At 44.3% G+C, this 15,367-nt stretch overlaps 2 protein-coding genes across 6 annotated transcripts; one reads left to right on the forward strand and one right to left on the reverse strand.

The window, feature by feature from the left end:
• Positions 1 to 281: 281 nt before the first annotated feature.
• gon4lb (gon-4 like b) lies at positions 282 to 12,803 on the forward strand. 2 transcript variants are annotated; one of them, XM_058052925.1, is made up of 29 exons: positions 282 to 383; positions 1,269 to 1,390; positions 1,467 to 1,606; positions 1,765 to 1,839; positions 1,916 to 1,966; positions 2,073 to 2,111; positions 2,206 to 2,304; positions 2,489 to 2,563; positions 2,657 to 2,785; positions 2,859 to 3,081; positions 3,299 to 3,400; positions 4,461 to 4,501; positions 4,779 to 4,888; positions 5,234 to 5,462; positions 5,537 to 5,623; positions 5,688 to 5,868; positions 5,938 to 6,088; positions 6,522 to 6,672; positions 6,758 to 6,874; positions 7,880 to 8,764; positions 9,055 to 9,313; positions 9,791 to 9,951; positions 10,008 to 10,202; positions 10,274 to 10,417; positions 11,440 to 11,742; positions 11,812 to 11,910; positions 11,973 to 12,352; positions 12,417 to 12,519; positions 12,594 to 12,803. In XM_058052925.1, exons 2-29 carry the CDS (start codon positions 1,294 to 1,296, stop codon positions 12,705 to 12,707), a joined length of 4,740 nt encoding a protein of 1,579 aa, XP_057908908.1. In that variant the 5' UTR covers positions 282 to 383; positions 1,269 to 1,293; the 3' UTR covers positions 12,708 to 12,803. The 2 variants fall into 2 exon arrangements, with proteins under 2 accessions (XP_057908908.1, XP_057908909.1); XM_058052926.1 differs by having other exon boundaries at positions 297 to 383; positions 9,794 to 9,951.
• Positions 12,804 to 13,001: 198 nt separating this feature from the next.
• Positions 13,002 to 15,359, reverse strand: tmem79b (transmembrane protein 79b). 4 transcript variants are annotated; one of them, XM_058052940.1, is made up of 5 exons: positions 15,200 to 15,359; positions 14,090 to 14,445; positions 13,831 to 14,025; positions 13,543 to 13,765; positions 13,002 to 13,412 (listed from the first exon to the last, which is right to left on the reverse strand). In XM_058052940.1, exons 2-5 carry the CDS (start codon positions 14,412 to 14,414, stop codon positions 13,208 to 13,210), a joined length of 948 nt encoding a protein of 315 aa, XP_057908923.1. In that variant the 5' UTR covers positions 14,415 to 14,445; positions 15,200 to 15,359; the 3' UTR covers positions 13,002 to 13,207. The 4 variants fall into 4 exon arrangements, with proteins under 4 accessions (XP_057908923.1, XP_057908920.1, XP_057908922.1 ...); XM_058052937.1 differs by having other exon boundaries at positions 14,090 to 14,435; positions 15,200 to 15,282; XM_058052939.1 differs by lacking the exon at positions 15,200 to 15,359 and adding an exon at positions 14,728 to 14,913 and having other exon boundaries at positions 14,090 to 14,435.
• Between the last annotated feature and the right edge of the window lie 8 nt (positions 15,360 to 15,367).

Genomic DNA, 15,367 nt, shown 5'->3' on the forward strand with positions numbered 1-15,367 from the left:
AAAAGATTCCTGGAACCAATCAACAAATGCCGACATTCTTCTTTCTCTACGTTAGTACATGTTTTATTTTGAAAGGATTCACTGCGGAAATTGGATTGTTGTTAGCGGAAACGAAGCCAATTAGCCTTCTCCAAAAGACCGATGGAGGTTAGCGTTTTACAGGTAAGTAATTTTTCTAAACACTTTTTGGTGGTTCAGTATGGTTTTGCGGCATGTAAAACGTGTTAACCATTCAACAAATGGCAAATGTCGACATTCTGCTTTCACTGCCACCAATATAGCTTTTATTTTGAAAGGACTCACTGCGGAAGTTGGATTGTTATTAGCGGAAAAGAAGCCACCTAGCATTTTCCAGAAGACCAATGGAGGTTAGCTTTGTACAAGTAAGTAATTTTGAACATGTTTGAGTGGTTCTGTATGTCGTTGCGACGTGTAAAATGTGTTAACGAATAAGAATACAATTGTGTCAATTACAAACACGCTGTGAACGCTGCTTTGTTTTGCTTCGCTTGCGTTAAATTGTTTGATGAAACGATATTTCTGAATTACCTATTAATTCTGTTCACTTTTATTGTACAACCCGCTCATTAACTTTTCTTTACTAACTTGTTACTATCAGTGAGTCGGTTGTAACAAGATGACGACTATCACAATTTCTATCTTGATGATTTGAAGTCGTTTTTCTTACTGGTTGCCTGGTATATAAATAACGATTCTGTGCCGGCTAAATCTTAACAGATGTGAGAGGCTCCACACAGTACAGACAGTACAAAAGGGATCTCCGTGCATGCTCTTATTCTTCTTCCATTGTGTTGATTACTAAAACACTCAACTAACAAACGTAGGGCATGGACTTGCCTGTGAGAGGCAGCAATGAGTCATCAGGTAAGGAGCTTGGTCGTCCGGGAGAAACAGAGTCGAGCCGCTGTGCTTTCACATGGAGAGGAGCCAGTTTAGGTGGCTCCCTGTGCCTCCCTGGTGAGGTGTACCAACCATCCTCAGCTGGGACAAGGTCCCAGCTCAGACCTAAGACACGCTGGAGGAATTATGTCTCGCAGTTGGGGTCCCCTCGGTGGAACTGGGAGCGGTGGCTGGAGAGTGGGAAGACTGGGACACTGCTGCCCCACGACCCAGACCAAGTTAATTGAAGGAAATGAATGAATAGATGTTTTTGTCCGCCCCGACTAGGACAGAATTGGGCTTTAAACGGTCCTGTTTCATGTGTGTTCTGAAATCTATCTGTATTCACCTTCTTCATTTCAATGCAGCGCTGATGAGGGGAAATCTGTAAGGATGCATGATCAGGAGACCTTCTTCAGTCAGGACAGGAAATTAGCCAGCGTATCCCTCGTTGATGCTGGACTTCAAGACGAGATGAGACCTTTATCAGGTGACTGATGTCACACATGTGAAGAGATCATTGCGGCCGTGTTTGTCTGACTAGCTGTGCTTGTTATTCTGCTCAGGTGGGTGTCGGCTGGAGGATACGACTCTAATGGAGACTTTAGAGTCCAGCGAGGATGAGCTAGGCCGACTTGACATCGACTTGGACAGAAAGTCCAGACAACACAATCTGACATCCTGTAACGTGCGCACCATCCTGCATGTCAGTGACACACACACACTCAGACACACACAAAGCATTCGCTACCATTGTTGGCTTGTTGTTCTCTTTAGTTTAACTCGCTAGCTGCAGGTTAGCTACATGGATGAATTTGTTTGCGAAAGTCATAACAAGCTTTGTGTGACGTCTTCCTTGTCAAGGAGGTAATTACCCATGAACGCGTCGTGGCCATGATGAAAGCTGCAATTCGAGACACTCAGGACATGCCCATGTTTGTAAGTCAACACGTCAACAAACCTTGAAAGCAACTTTGTTGAAATGTGTTGAAATGAAGTCTGCTCTGTCTACCAGGAGCCCAAGATGACCCGGTCCAGACTAAAGAGGGCAGTCCAGCAAGGACAGGTGAATAACCGAATAACCCCTCCCTCAACCAACAAGCTGTGGGACGCCTGTAGACCAAAATAACTTAAAGGACACTGTCCATCTCTTTTTTGGGTTGTTGTTACAGTGTCTCAGCTGGAGTTTGTCTGCAGAAAAAGTCCTGCTGGTAAAACATTATATTAATGTGTCATCTACATCTTCGTCATACATCTTTACCACTGATTAGATAACTCATCTTTCAACCTGTTTATGTCTCACAGCAACCACACTTTGTCAACATTGACCTTGAGGGAGATGAAGACTCGTCGGATGAGGAGTATTGTCCTGATGAGGAAGACGAGGAAGACACGGCTGAAGAGGTCTGTGTATTTGTGTCTCTCTCAAGTCATGAACGTCATCGTTTTGAAGCTCATGACAGTTTCACTTTGACAAATAGACATGTTAGAGTCTTGGAGACAAAATTAATATTTAATTTCCATTTAAAACAAAAGACCATGTGACTATTCCTGGGTCTTGATGAATGACTGATGTGTGTGCTTGCAGTCTTTCCTCAGTGATGGTGACAGCATTTCCCCTCCCAAAGTTCAACAATCCAGACCGCTGCCAGAGGGCCTCCAGGTACTGTACCATAACAAACAGCGGACACTTGACACCAGCATTATTGTATTTGGAAGGTTCATTACATTCAGTCCCCTCCTCCTCCTTTTTTAGTGCTCCCCTGGACACTTGATGTCCACTTCTCAATACAACTTCACAGAGGTTGCCGGGCCCTCCTTTCTGGAAAGACTGAACGCTGTGGAGGAGGAGCTAGACTGTGCTCCTACCTACACTTCCTTTTCGGTTAGTGTGAATACCTGATGGTTTATGAGTGCGATGACGGTGGTACAACAGTAAGGATTCTCTCTGTTTGCAGTCCCACAGGACAGAGGAAGAAGGGGACAACAAAGGCTCCAACTGTCTGGCATTCCGCACGCGCTCCAAACTTCGCCTGGTGAATGTGCCTCTCGAGCAGCTGGAGGCAGAGCTACTTGCCCCCGATATCACGGCAGACATGTATGAGCAAACTCCCCCTCAGCAGGAGGAAGACCGCCACTGGACGCGGTGGCTGCAGGGCCTAATGGCCCCAGTCAATGAAGGTCAGTCTGGGCTTTCACAATAAAGCTATGAGTGTTGTGGTCGCTTGAAAGTTTGTCCATGCTATCCTTTTACTTAAAGTGTGTCATGCATTGATAGAGATGTTTGTAGATATGAGAGGGTGTGAAGAATTGTCAATGATATGAACATGTATTAATGAACATTATCATCCTCTTTAGGGAAACCCAAAACGTGCTAACTCTTTGTATGTTTCTGCAGAAGATGCAGACGATGACGATGACCCGGAGTACAATTTCCTCGATGACTTGGATGAACCTGATCTGGAGGACTATAGGACAGACCGGGCGGTCCAGATCACCAGTAGGCTTTGTTTGATGATGTCAGCATGCGCTCACAGTATTGACAGTCAATAGGCCTCTTTAATGTAGCATTAGAGGGCAGGACTTAGAGCAAAATAAGTACTTTTTATTGTTAATATTTGTCTAAAACAAGGTTCCCACGCAAGTATGGAATTTGAATTTATAAATTCCCAGGTCTACCCATGGGGAAGGTCTGCAAGCTCAATGGCCAGCCCTCTGCTCTTATCTCCTCCCAGCCTTGGTGTTACCGATATCACCAAGCTGTAATCTCCTGGAAATTATATGGTGACAAAATGGCATATATATTTAGAATTATAAAAACAAATGAGTAATTGGCTAGACCCTAGACCAGGGTTGTCCGAACTTTCTACTGAGAGCAGCATAATGAAAAACAACAGAATGCGTACGTTAACCCATGTTAGCATGCATCCCAGCTTTGTGTAATGGGTGACAAAGTGTTAGTGTTACATTACATTTTTTTTTGCTATAAATATTTAAACTTTGTTAGACTACTGTTTGCCTTGTAGTATTATTTCTTTATTCACAAAATTTTTTGACTTTACTATAGTAATATTAGAACTTTTATCCAACTGTTTTTTTTATTTCTTTATTCTGTTTGCATAAAGTTACAAAAACAATTTGTTCTATTAATGTTAAGACTTTATTTTCTTAATATTTGTCTTTATTCCCACGAAATAATTTCTCTTCTATTTCTGCTGTTGTTTTTTTTTTTGTTTTCTTCTTTAATTATATTTTTAGAATGTGCAAGGGCAGTAAATGGCCCGTGTGCTGCACTGCTGAACACGCTTGCTCTAGACAGACAAAATCAATATGAAACAACAATGACAGGTCCGTGTTCATGGGTGACTTAAAGAAATAAAAAATATCTGAGAGGCTGAAATCAAATACTAAAATAGTTGTTGATTTAATTGGCTAATTGATGATGTTCTGTGTAGGTGTTGGCTTCTTTTGAACATTGCTGGCGAGTGTGAAGTAACAGCAATGAAGGCTAAATTTGTCCTTGTTAACTTTTCTTCTGCAACTGTCTTGTTTCTTTACAGAGAGAGAAGTGAATGAGCTGCTGGAGGAGCTGTTCGAGACTGTGAGTTCATCTGCTGCTTTCACTGGCTTCTGCTTTGTTTGCACGTAGTTGTTCATGTAGGGTTAGCAGACGGCTTTTATACATTCTGATTTTGTTTCTTTTTACCCATTTCACCCCGTTTGCTGCTTTATGCCCCAACCGGCCTATGATTTGTGCTGCTCCTGTGTGTCAGTGATGGAGGCTAGATGCTAAAATACTAACTGTGCACATTACCTTCACTAATGCCTTCATTGGTTGAGATGCTCATTTGTGTACATGGACTTCTGACACTGTGCAGCTCCAGGAGCAGGAGCCAGCTGAGGAAGAGGAGGAAGAAGAGGAGGAGCAGCCAGCTGAAGGGGAGGAGCCAGAGACTGGACCCAAATTCAATGTCCCTCAGGCTTTGTGGTAATGCTGCAATGCTTATTGCGTTGATGTCCTGATGCATGAATGGGCGGTCTCAGGGGAGTAGTGAGTGGAGTCCTCCTGTTGGGACGGCCCAGCAGAGATGTGCTGTGTCCGTTTGGGTCAGGAGGAAGAAAAAAGTCCTCCTATACAGCTTCTTCAAACAGGCTAGAAGAAGAATTGAGCTTGAGAGGAAACATAGATGGGAGCTGGCTCCTTGCTGGCCACCATTAGTCTAAATACTCCTAATATGCCACACCCATGAGCTAGTGGGTTTTATGTTTATTCATGGGGAATGATAGAATGATGGTATTTGATGGTATTCATGCCCATTTTTGCTGTTTGTAGCTTTGACCCACCATTAGCTGGTATGCTAACAGAGCGGCGGCGAGCAGTTAGGGAGCAATATCAAGCTCTGCAGCACAGGAGAGCCCTGCAGGACACAACCAATCATCCCACTGACAGAATGAGTGATGCTACGACCACGCTGTCGACCTGGGTTCTTCAGAGTCAAGTCTACCCCACCTTCCATTTGGACTCTGACCAGAAACAGCAACTGCAACAGCAAATCCAGCAGGTGATTCATCTTGATTCATCCGCCATTCTCTACCATTGGATCTCGTATCTCCAAGTGGGAATTTTGTCTTTCAGCATGTGCAGCTGCTGACTGAAATTAATCTGCTGAGTCGCGGTGTCCGCATTCTTGAACACGAAGCGTCCATCACTAAACACTTTCTGGTCAGTCAAGTAATCAACAGCAGTTTTTTCCCCAACAAACCATGTAAACAAATGTATTGTTCAGGAGGAGCTGCAGAACTTTGCTGTGCGTCAGGAGCAGCTGTTCCATGCCAGTTCTTTCCGAGCGTGCAATCTGCAGAGTGCACTGGACCTACTTCAGGAAGTGGAACAAAGAGTGGACACTCCGCCTGCCCCAGCCCCCACATCCAAGCGCTGGCTTCCCACAATGACCCCCTCCACAATAAGTGAGAAGGATTATTCTTCTTGGATTGTTATTAGGATATTATTCCTGCTGATGTTACTTTTCTGTTTAGGCCACGCCTTCCCTGTATTGCCCTCTGACACGGCCTGGCTTTTTGCAACCCGACCGGCCTTTTTGTATCCGCAATTGCTTCCTGTTTGCAGCCTGGACCCGGCTCATCACGCACGGCCTTATCGCAGTAGTTTTACTGCAGGAGAGGATGGGTAAACACACACATTATTAAAATACATTCTCATCAGTATCTCAAGCTACATGATAGAATGGGTTTTGTAGAATGTTAATACTAATATATTATAAATAAATATATATACATGTACAGCAGTATATTTTAGTAATACTACAATATTCATGTCACTATATGTATACTAAAATGAAGACTTCAATGAATGACTTTTGGGAGGCTCCTTTTTGACCAGGCCTGTTACAGTACTGTTTGGAAAAAAACATTTATTGAATTCAAAGTTAAACAAATCATTCTAAATATCCCACGTTGCAAAGTGGATACCTGTGACTTATAGACAGACCTGTAGATCTGATAGTATATGTACAAATATTTTTCTCTTTAAATTTAATGGATACGGCTTATGTACAGCAACACTCAGTAGTCTGGAAATGACCGTAGTCATTTCTCTGTAGGTTGATTGTTTTGGCGTTGAAGCACTTTGAAGGGACCGTCCAGCCAGACCATCTGATCAGCTCCAATCTGCTCTGTAAGAGTGCATGGAACATGAGGAAACACATCAGAGAGATGAACAGCCCCAGAGCACCGCATGGAAATGTCATCAAGGTGAACTTGCTCTCAAACACTACAAATAAATGGCTGTTAAGGTGCAACAAGGCAACCAATGGTGATCTCTGTTGGGTCTTTCCAGACGTTCCTCACAGAGCACGCTATCCCCCCTCTGCCACTGGCATGTGAAAGAGTGCAGTTTGGGGACCAGCGTCCCCCAGTGGACAGAGACACCTCCATCATGCCAATTTGGCTCAAGGTGATAAAAATGAGCTTTAACTGTTGGGATGAATTGTGATCCATGTGGAAGTGGTATGATTTTGGCTTCTTACGGTGTCATTACTCAGTTTCAAACTCTTTCTTAAGTTTACAATTTTGGAGGCTAACCGGTTGACTTGGTAGCTTGCTATGCTTAAAGCGGCGGCTGTCTCGTGTCCCTGTAGTGACCCCGTAGCCTGTGTTTATGTGTTTATAAACAAAGTTAGCAGTGGTGCAGCAGTGTCTATTAATTTACAGATGTAATTGTATGCCAGCTGCATGTCAGACTGGCTGCACTGTATATCAATCAAGTGTCATGCAGTACGTCGTGGTGAGGATGGATGATGATGTCACTATGACGTTTTTTATGCCATTCGATCAACCTGCATTATGTTTGAGATACAAGAACAAGGAACTTTTTCATTGCCGACACATGAGTTATTATGTCTACTATATTTTGTAATGTGAGTATAAAAGGGACTGTAGGGGTGTTATTTTATTCCTACAGGCCTCTAAATTTTGAAGGTCATAAACAGGTTTTATGCTTTAACTAAGGAAATATAAAATGTATTCATATTTACCATAAATTCTGGTGTATAATCTGCATGTGTCCACCTCATAAAAATGCGTATTGTGGTGCAAGTCCATGAGGGCCAGTCAGCTCTTTGACAGTAACCAATCATGAGCTATGAAAAAACATGTGAAGAGCTTGCAACCCATTGGAAATTGTAGGAGGCCATTACTCAATATAACATTTCACACACGGTTTCATCTTGCAACATTAAACTCATCACACAGCACTGCCCCACTCGCAACACGCAACATGTTATACCTCAGAAGAACTTTAAATCATTTCAGTAACTTTTGCTGAAAATTCAACCATTGAATAATCAACTTGCATGAGTTTAACGTCCTTATCATTAAAACAAAACATACATCCATATATCTTCCATCACACCACCACACATACTGTACCTGCTGTCTGATGATGTCATCTCTCCTCCAGAACAGCCAAGAGATCATCCAGAAGACAAAACTAAACACCTTTCCTCCACGGTACCCCCCATTCCTTCCCAAAGGCTGCACACTTAGACTTCACCCGTCTCGGACGAAAAAGTACTCACGCCAGCCTGCCTCCTCCCAGAGACGTATTTTTACCCTGGCCCATAATGAATCTCTACAGCCAATCTGCCCAGCAGAAAGAGGGGAGGATGGGCAGGTGAAGGGGCTCCCTCCCCATTCCTCTGTGTCTCCAACGTCAATGATTCCTTGCTCAGTGGCTCCCCTCAAAGCAAGCTACATTTTCCTCCAGAGGGATGGGACGTCAAACGTCACTGCAGTTTCCCAGCAGACTTTAGAGAAACAAGTCTATAGTGTGGTCCACGTGGAGCAGAAGGAGACAGAGAGCCGACTCCATTTAGAGACAAAAACACAGGCGGACGAGACTGAGCAAGACATCGTTTCAGTGTTTGTGTCTGCACTCAGTCCCACGCAAGACGATGTCCACCACCGGACCACCAAGTGGGGACAAGATGGAGGGCAAGATGGAGGACAGGGAGAGGATGAGGAGGGAGAAGGAGAGGAGGGAGGACAGGGGGAGGATGGAGAAGGGAAAGATGAAGGGCAAGGTGAGGATGATGATGTCGGAGGAGGACAAGAGGGGGATGGGGGAGGGAAAGGGGAAGGACAAGGAGAGGATGAGGAAGAGGGAGAGGAGGAAGAAGGACAGGGTGAGGACCAGGGAGGAAGAGACCGGGAGAAGGATGACGATCAGGAGAGGCAAGAGGAGGAGGAGGACGAAGACTTTGATGATCTCACACAGGACGAAGACGAGGAGGAAGTGATGTCGTCAGCATCAGAGGAGTCTGTTCTTTCCATTCCGGAGTTGCAGGTAAGACTACCTCAGGTGCTTTTTAGACCTCTGACAGACAAGTAATAATAATATTGATGATGATTATAATATTAATAATAATAATCAGCATCATAATAATAATGAGCATAGTTTTCCAACACTCTTATGCCCCATCGCATGGAAATCAATTACAGCCAGAACCCGTAATAATAGAATATTACAATAATAATTATTATACATGCATGGAGCACACAATGTACAAGAATCAAAGCCTACACAGAATCTGTCTATCTGTAAGTTATACATTTTGCTCATTATACTCCATTCAGGAGACGATGAAGCAGTTGACTTGGCTGGCATCAAAAAGAAGCCTTGTTGCTGACGTAGAGTCAGAGGAAGATCACTCGCCTACCTCGCCCGGATCACAGGAGGAAGAAGAGGAGGAGGAAGAGGGCCCCAAAGGGGAGGAGCTTGGGGAGGGGTCAAGCAGTAAGGTATCAGAAGACGATGATACGCTCACCTGTGAGGAAACACCACGTGGAGGAGGACGAGGAGGAGGAGCAGGAGGAGGAGGGAGACGAGGACGAGGTCAGTTTGTGTTTCCCGCCCTAGTCTTTGCTGGTGTCTGTTTAGATAGCAATTACTTCACGTTGGAAGTACGGACAATTTTGCCTCATTCACACACACAGATTGTAATGATGTTATGTAGTCATGTCAGACAATAACGCTTTCATCAACAAACAGTCTTACATGACATTCATTCATTTTCTACCGCTTTTTCCTCACGAGGGTCGCGGGGGGTGCTGGAGCCTATACCAGCTGTCTTTGGGCGAGAGGCGGGGTACACCCTGGACTGGTCGCCAGCCAATCACAGTGCTCATATAGACAAACAACCATTCACACTCACATTCATACCTATGGACAATTTGGAGTTAACCTAGCATGTTTTTGGAATGTGGGAGGAAACCGGAGAAAACCCACGTATGCACGGGGAGAACATGCAAACTCCACACAGAGATTTCCTTGCTAATTTGTTTATGTGCGTGCGTGTTGTGGTTGTCTCAGCAGGTCAGAGTCGACCTCTTCGGGGTCTCAGGCGCGGTCGGCAGGAGCGACATAGTAAAGATACCACAAAACTCTCTCTCCTATACGATGAAAACATCTTGGATAACGACCCCCAGCGGGACAGCAAAGATGTGGCATTTGCTCAGAGTTACCTCAGCCGGGTGAGAGTCTTTAGTACTTTCAAAAAGATTCCCTGGATCTGACATAGTGTGTTCAGGTCCGCGAGGCTCTGCGTGATGTCCCGGAGAAGATGGAGGAGTTTGTGTCTCTGCTGAATAACCTTGAACAGCTCGAAGGACAGAAAGTAATCCATGTCTTCAGGAAGCTGCGATGCATCCTGGGAAGCCAAACCGAATTAATGCGTGATTTTGCTGCCTTCCTACATCCTGAACAAGCACTCGAGTGCGGACTGGTAAGAAGCAACGCTAACTTGTTACGTGTATTCATATATAGACGTCGTCTCACTGTGACGTCTGTGTGCAGTTCCAAGAACAACAAGCCTTCGAGCGTAGTCGCCGTTTCTTGCGACAACTGGAGATCACTTTTGGAGATAATCCATCTCATTACAACAAGATCATCAAGGCTCTGCAGCCTGGACCTGACCTGAGCCCGACCAGCATTAATGAGGTACCACGGTTAAATGAGGGTTATAAATTCATTTGTATTTGATGGAATGAAGTCCCAGCCAGGGACTTCCTTATATGGACGTGCCCTGGTCCAAGCTGTAGGCCTACACATGCTGTTTTGTCGAAGATTTCACCATGTGGGCATGGAGCAATGGCTTCCAGGTTTCTGCATGTTTGAGGGAAAAGCAACTGGCCTAAAGAGGCAAGCATCAGAAAGAAGTAGTTGGGAGTTGCAGATTCCAAGTGAAGAGAAAAAAATGGGACTGTTTTGTGAGAATGGGTGAAGCTGGATGATATGAAGCATGACTATCTGCCAAACTGTTGCTGTGTCCTGTGTTTACTTTGTGTAAGTAAGCGGTTGTCTGTGTAGCATTATAGAGTGTGTATACAGGGAGCGTCTTACCTGCACGCACGCATGCAAATTACAAGCTCACCTATGTCTGGAGTTGCTAATAGCCTTTTCAACCGCAAATATTTTTTTTTAAACGCGGGTAGTCCCGCAAAATACATGTAATGACCACATTTTGACTACTGATGTTGTGTCAAGATTATCTGTACACAGTAAACACAGACCTAGATTAACACACTTTGAGTTCATACACGGTGAGTCGTTGGTCTCCAAGCTGTACCTCATGAGCTATCAGTAGCTCCTAACGAATTTTCAAGTAGCTCGCCAAGCGCTTTATTCATTTATTATCAACTCCTATATTGACAACATTAGAAAGTGGAGTTCGGCAGAAGTCCTCGGGAGCACTTGGGAGTGGGACCAATCACAGTCAAGTTGGCGTGCCCAAACGCGGGCCATGGGTGGAATAAGTTAAAACAGACCGTTTTGGAAAATCCAAGGAAATACAGCTGGAATAGGTGCAGATTCTGGAACATCTAGAAAGCTTTCTGTGGGGGTCAGCATTTTTCGCTGCTCCATAGGAGTCCACAACTCGATACAAAGATCTGAAAATGAGCATAATAGGTCCCCTTTAATCTCTTCATCAACAGCATAATCTAATATTCTCTGTCCATCAGCTCAAGGCTCAGATGGCATCCCTGCTCAAAGGACATACTCATCTACAAGCGGAATTCTGGGTGTTTTTCGATGAGCTCCGGCCACCCCCGGCTCGCCCAGGTCAATTTGAAGAGGCTCATTGGCCAGAGGAGGGCGGTGGTGGTTCAGATGGAGTAGAAGGCTTCAGCTGTCTGAATCGAGGTGTTGCTGATGGTAGTTTTGAGGAAGTGACATTACCAGATCTGGAAGAGGATGGACAAAAGATTCAACCCATGACAAGCCGGCGCCAGAGAAGAAAGATTGATTCCCACAGAAGTTACAAGGTGTGAAGGAGTTGCCTGTTGGACGTGTCTTGTAGTACCTTTGTCTCATTCAGTGTTTGTTTGTGACAGGAATCCGATTGGTCGCATAAAGACTGGAGCTGTCTCTGTCACGACTCAAAAAGCCAGCGACATCGCAGAAGAGGATGCTCTCACTGCCTTGGCAGCAAGGTGTGACATCATCAAGTCTGGTTTTAGTAATATGACATGTTAATGGTTCATTTCTTTTCCAGGGCACAGGGGGTGTGTCCAGAGCAATGAAGAATCTGGACCCTTTGTACCCTCAGATAGGCTCCGTCTTTGAAGAAACCATAGACAAAGACGTGGATCTGAAGGTCGACGACAACAGTCCTCAACCAGGTGTTTGCGTGGATCCCATGACATCATGGGAAGGCTCATTCCCACTGGCTGAGAGGGATGACTATGATGAAGATGAAGTGGACCACTGTGAGAAGATGGAATCGCCACCTCTTAAGAGAAAAAGAGAAGAAGAGCCACATCCTCCCCGCGACTCTATGACCACCTCTGGAGCTCCACCACCTCCAGATGTTCCTGTGTGTGCAAAGAACATTTCCCTGACGCCAAGTGGAGAGAAGGTGATCCTCTGGACCAGGTACACCCCCACCTTCTCCCCTCATTGACTGTCGGACTCGGAATGAGTTGTACTTGTCTTTCAGGGAAGCAGATCGAGTTATTTTGACAGCATGTCAGCAGGACGGAGCCAATCAAAACACTTTCCAGAGCATCTCCATGCTCCTCGGCAACAAGACTCCCAGCGAGGTGATTGGCTGATCTTTGCTGTATGAGAGCAATGATTGCTCAGTGACATCGCTAACGATTAATTTCATCTGCAGGTTTCTCGGAGATTCCGGGATTTAATGTGTCTCTTTCAGACCGCAGCTCGTCAGGTAAGCTTGGAGGATGAGGCTCCGCCCACTGAGCTTGAGGCCAGTGAAGAACAAGACTGATTTTATGGTGTTTTCACATTCGATCTTGTACATAAATATCTGTAAATATGTCCTCTCTATTAAAACATGTGAGTTTTATGTTATTCTTGTAAAACACGTAGTGACTCTTGCTTGTAAATTAGCCTCTTAAGAAGGAACTGTCTTATATATATTCACTCTATGTGTGGTGAGAATAATGTTTTCACAGCTTTGTGTTAAGTTAGACATTCATTCCTACAGAGGAAACATCTCACATCTGCAATATTCATGGAAACCGACAAACACTGAGCCGGTCATCAGGGAAAACTGATTGGATTTGTGGATTAATTTTCTTTTATTATGAAATCTGAAAGTTTGTGTAAACAAAAACTGGTTTTCAAATTATCAAGTTATATACATGATAAAATGCAAGCAAACATGAGAAGAACGGCTCTTTCCACAACAGGAAAGGGCCAAATAATGAGTAGGAAGCATTACAGGAAGTAGCGTGTTCCAACTGAAAACTGATTGCTGGACAGTTTTCATCCCCAGAACCTCTGTTTTCTGGAAGGTGTAGTCAAGACCTCCTTAGGTTTGTCAGACAAACTGAAGATCAATGCTGATGGCTCCATTGTGAAGATGAAGACCATGTTGGCGACCATCATAACAAGAATGGGTAGGAATGACAAACCAAATCCAAAACCACGAATACTGCTGCCAAATGCAGCAGCCACCCAGTAAGCCAACCTGGAGGAAGAAAAATGTTCATTTCAGCTTCATACTGAGCACCTGTTTAGCCCACTGTCAGCATTTCCATTCATTTGTTACTCTTAAACTTTCATCAAAAAACATGAACAAGACCAATTTAAATCCTCACCGTCCAATGGCAAAAATTATGGTGAGAAGAGGCACCAGCTTCAGCTGCTCCTGGCTCAGGTACATCGCCATGACGACCAGCTGCAGGAAGTAGAGCAGGAACAAGGTGACTGAGTCCGACATGAAGCCTCTGTGAAGCTTGACCTCCTGAAGCTGCTGCTCTTCCTTGAATAAAGGCTGAACGATGCCAAATCTGAGTCTGCTGATACCTAGAACCAGCCATCCTGGTGTGCAAAGAGACAGGTGGCAGTGAAGTCACCGAGTATATTTTGATTTTCGTGGAGCTCACCTAAAATGACTGGCGTGGCTGCAATCACAGAACAGCGTAATGTGTAGACCAGCCTGAAAGGGGCACCATCCAGTAGGGGGGCATCAAATGGCAGGAACACAAATCCTCCCCAGACAAGGAAGGGGAAGAAAATTGCTGAAGTCATCAGGGAGACGCATATCTTTAAGTTATCCCTACTGGGACAGCCCCGGCCATCTGAAACAGATGTTGATGAAAGCCACACCCACCTATGACCAAAATGGAAGATAGGTGTATTTACCTGTGGTTTGGGGCGTGTCTTCACGCCAGTCGTACGGGAAGCCATGTTGGTTGAAACCCTGAGAGACGTTTTGAGGACTCTTGTCTATTTCCCCCATTGTTTCACTTTGTCTTGATGAGGACAGTGACTGAATCACTGCAGGATGGAACACCTGAGCAGCTTTCTCGGGCAGCTGGTTCTCTTCAGGCTCGCCTCTCTTTACATTCAACGCCTGTTTGCCGTCTTCCCAGCTGGTTAAACTTCTCAACAACTTCTCTGATCTTGTGTCTCTGTCTTCTATCTGTCCTCCTGCCTGCATGTCCTCAGGCAAGCTGTAAGCCTCCATCTTTGGAGGCTTTACCCACTCCTGTTTGGGTCTGTCACAATTATTATTTTTTTAATCAACAAGTAGTTTACATGTTATTAATTTCATTTGTTAAATATGTATAAAAAAAACAATAGCTGTTGTCAATCAGAGGTAATTTAATGGCGTCACGTTTGGGTGACGTCACGCAGCACGTCAATAAAAGACGTTAATATTACGAAAATGCCTTAGCAATCATCAGGTTGTTATGCTATGCTAACATGCTAACGACGGCTAGCAACTAAACTTGATCAAATACATTGAAAGACGTTTTGAAAAGTAAAATTAAACTAACCGCTGACAACGCAGGTCCTGTCGAGTTGTGGTTAAGGTGTGGTCGCCAGGTGACTGAAAGGTAAAGTCCTCTTAAAGGGCAAGTCCTATTTTTCTTAAAGCTGCTGGAAACCTTTTACTTTTGACCATACTGTTGTAATTTCACAAATGCAAAACTGCCATGGTTGTACTGGTTCTATTTCATATTTATATTAGTTAAATTTGTTTCTGTTGTCTTTGTGAAGTTCACACTGAGAAACGTATTGCCCTTTGCGAAGATATGAATATGAACATGAAATAAATGTAATTACAGTTCCAGCTTTAGTCACCAGTAAGATAATGGATTTGTCATGTCAACAATTTCTGACATATTTCAAATTTCTGACAAATTTGTTTGTCTTTTTAACATGTAATTTTGTTGCTGAGTCGGAACCGATACACAAATGTATAGTATATACAGTTTGTATTTGATGTCACTTTTGAATGAAAGTTACCTTTATTTCATTGCGTTTGTCTTTCTTCATATATGGGCGTACACCGGTTGGGCGGTGTTAGTACGAGGGGTTCCACGTCAGCAAGAGTCGCGCAGGCATCCCATTTTGTGCTGTATCTGGCAGTCACGTGACATTCGACAGCAATTTGAATGGCTCTGGAGCGTCACG

This window comes from Doryrhamphus excisus, chromosome 17 (genome assembly GCF_030265055.1).
Source record: "Doryrhamphus excisus isolate RoL2022-K1 chromosome 17, RoL_Dexc_1.0, whole genome shotgun sequence".
Classification (NCBI taxonomy): domain Eukaryota; kingdom Metazoa; phylum Chordata; class Actinopteri; order Syngnathiformes; family Syngnathidae; genus Doryrhamphus; species Doryrhamphus excisus.